At 40.7% G+C, this 1,153-nt stretch overlaps 1 protein-coding gene across 1 annotated transcript in view; it reads right to left on the bottom strand.

Moving 5' to 3' along the window:
- LOC101854907 (solute carrier family 22 member 15) overlaps positions 1-1,127 on the bottom strand; it is a gene marked incomplete in the record, with an annotated part of 19,990 nt that extends 18,863 nt beyond the window's left edge. Inside the window, 1 exon segment of the mRNA XM_013089049.2 lies at positions 881-1,127. Within this exon segment, the coding sequence (XP_012944503.2) occupies positions 881-931 (51 nt within the window).
- Positions 1,128-1,153: the final 26 nt, after the last annotated feature.

The following is a 1,153-nucleotide window of genomic DNA, read 5'->3' as shown; positions in this document are numbered from 1 at the left end:
CTCTCTCTCTCTCTCTCTCTCTCTCTCTCTCTCTCTCTCTCTCGGTCTCTCTCTTCCCCATCCTATCGTGAGGCACTGTAAAAAAATTTTTTTGGAATGCATGGCACTTATTACACTGAACGCTAGCCTATGCTGCATTGTACCAAAGATAGTACATAAGATGGTCCACTCAGCCAAAAAAGTGTCCACCGGAAGTTCGCTCTTTTTTCAGATGGCGCTGCAGTCTGTTTTGAAGCTCTTTCGTTTTTCCAGAAGAAGAATATGAATAGCACCTCCTTGCGTGCGCTGATCAGCAGTTCGGGTTCGTTCAGTGCGGAGTTTTAGGGGTTTTTGAAAATGTTAATGACCTCTCGCCTTTCATTCTAAAGTCAAAATAAACGAAGAAAACAATCACCCTTTCTCCCGGAAACGGTTTTTTGTCAGCGTAACCATTTTAAAATAAGCGTTCTTCCGAAATTTATTCAAAAACTTGCTAGTTTCACTTTGATTTTTTAAAACACAAGTAGGGTAACTCCGTTCGCAAAGGGTGCGCATTTGCGAAGAGGGCGCCACCGAATTTTGAGGACACTTTTTTAATTGGCTCTAAGAGAGGAGTGGCCCCTCTTGTTACGTAGACTCTTAGTCTTAGATTGTACTAAATTTTTTCCCGGTTTTAATGTTAATATTTTTGGATGTACCGAATTCCAGTGCAAAATGGGATTTAGTATCATAATTTATAATGAAACAAATTCTATGGAACTTGGACACAAACTGTCGTATAATTTTGGGCATAAATGAAACAACAGTGACAGCTGTGTCCAAAACTTCCAAAATCAGGAACACGGAGCAAACACAAGACATTATAGTAATTTGTGTAATTAAAGCAACAGGAATGACTCACCTGAAATCTTCCTTCATTCCCGATGGTCAAAAGTATCTCCTCTGTCCCCATCTTTCTGTGTGTTTGGAGTGCTGTCTTGTCAAGACTAAAGAGTCCGTCCACTCTGTGCTCAATGCGAGGAATAATGAACACAGCCCGGTGTATCCACTCTCACTTAGTTCACGGTCTCTCTGAGAGAAAAACCAACACTAGAAGCATGCATGATTTTCTTGCTCGTCCTTTTCAGAGACTATTCATAATAACCGGCAATGGTCTGTACCGTGTTTATATATA

This window comes from Aplysia californica, unplaced genomic scaffold (genome assembly GCF_000002075.1).
Source record: "Aplysia californica isolate F4 #8 unplaced genomic scaffold, AplCal3.0 scaffold00865, whole genome shotgun sequence".
Lineage (NCBI taxonomy): Eukaryota > Metazoa > Mollusca > Gastropoda > Aplysiida > Aplysiidae > Aplysia > Aplysia californica.
Note: the sequence above shows the minus strand (reverse complement) of the source record. Positions and strands in the feature narration are given on the sequence as shown.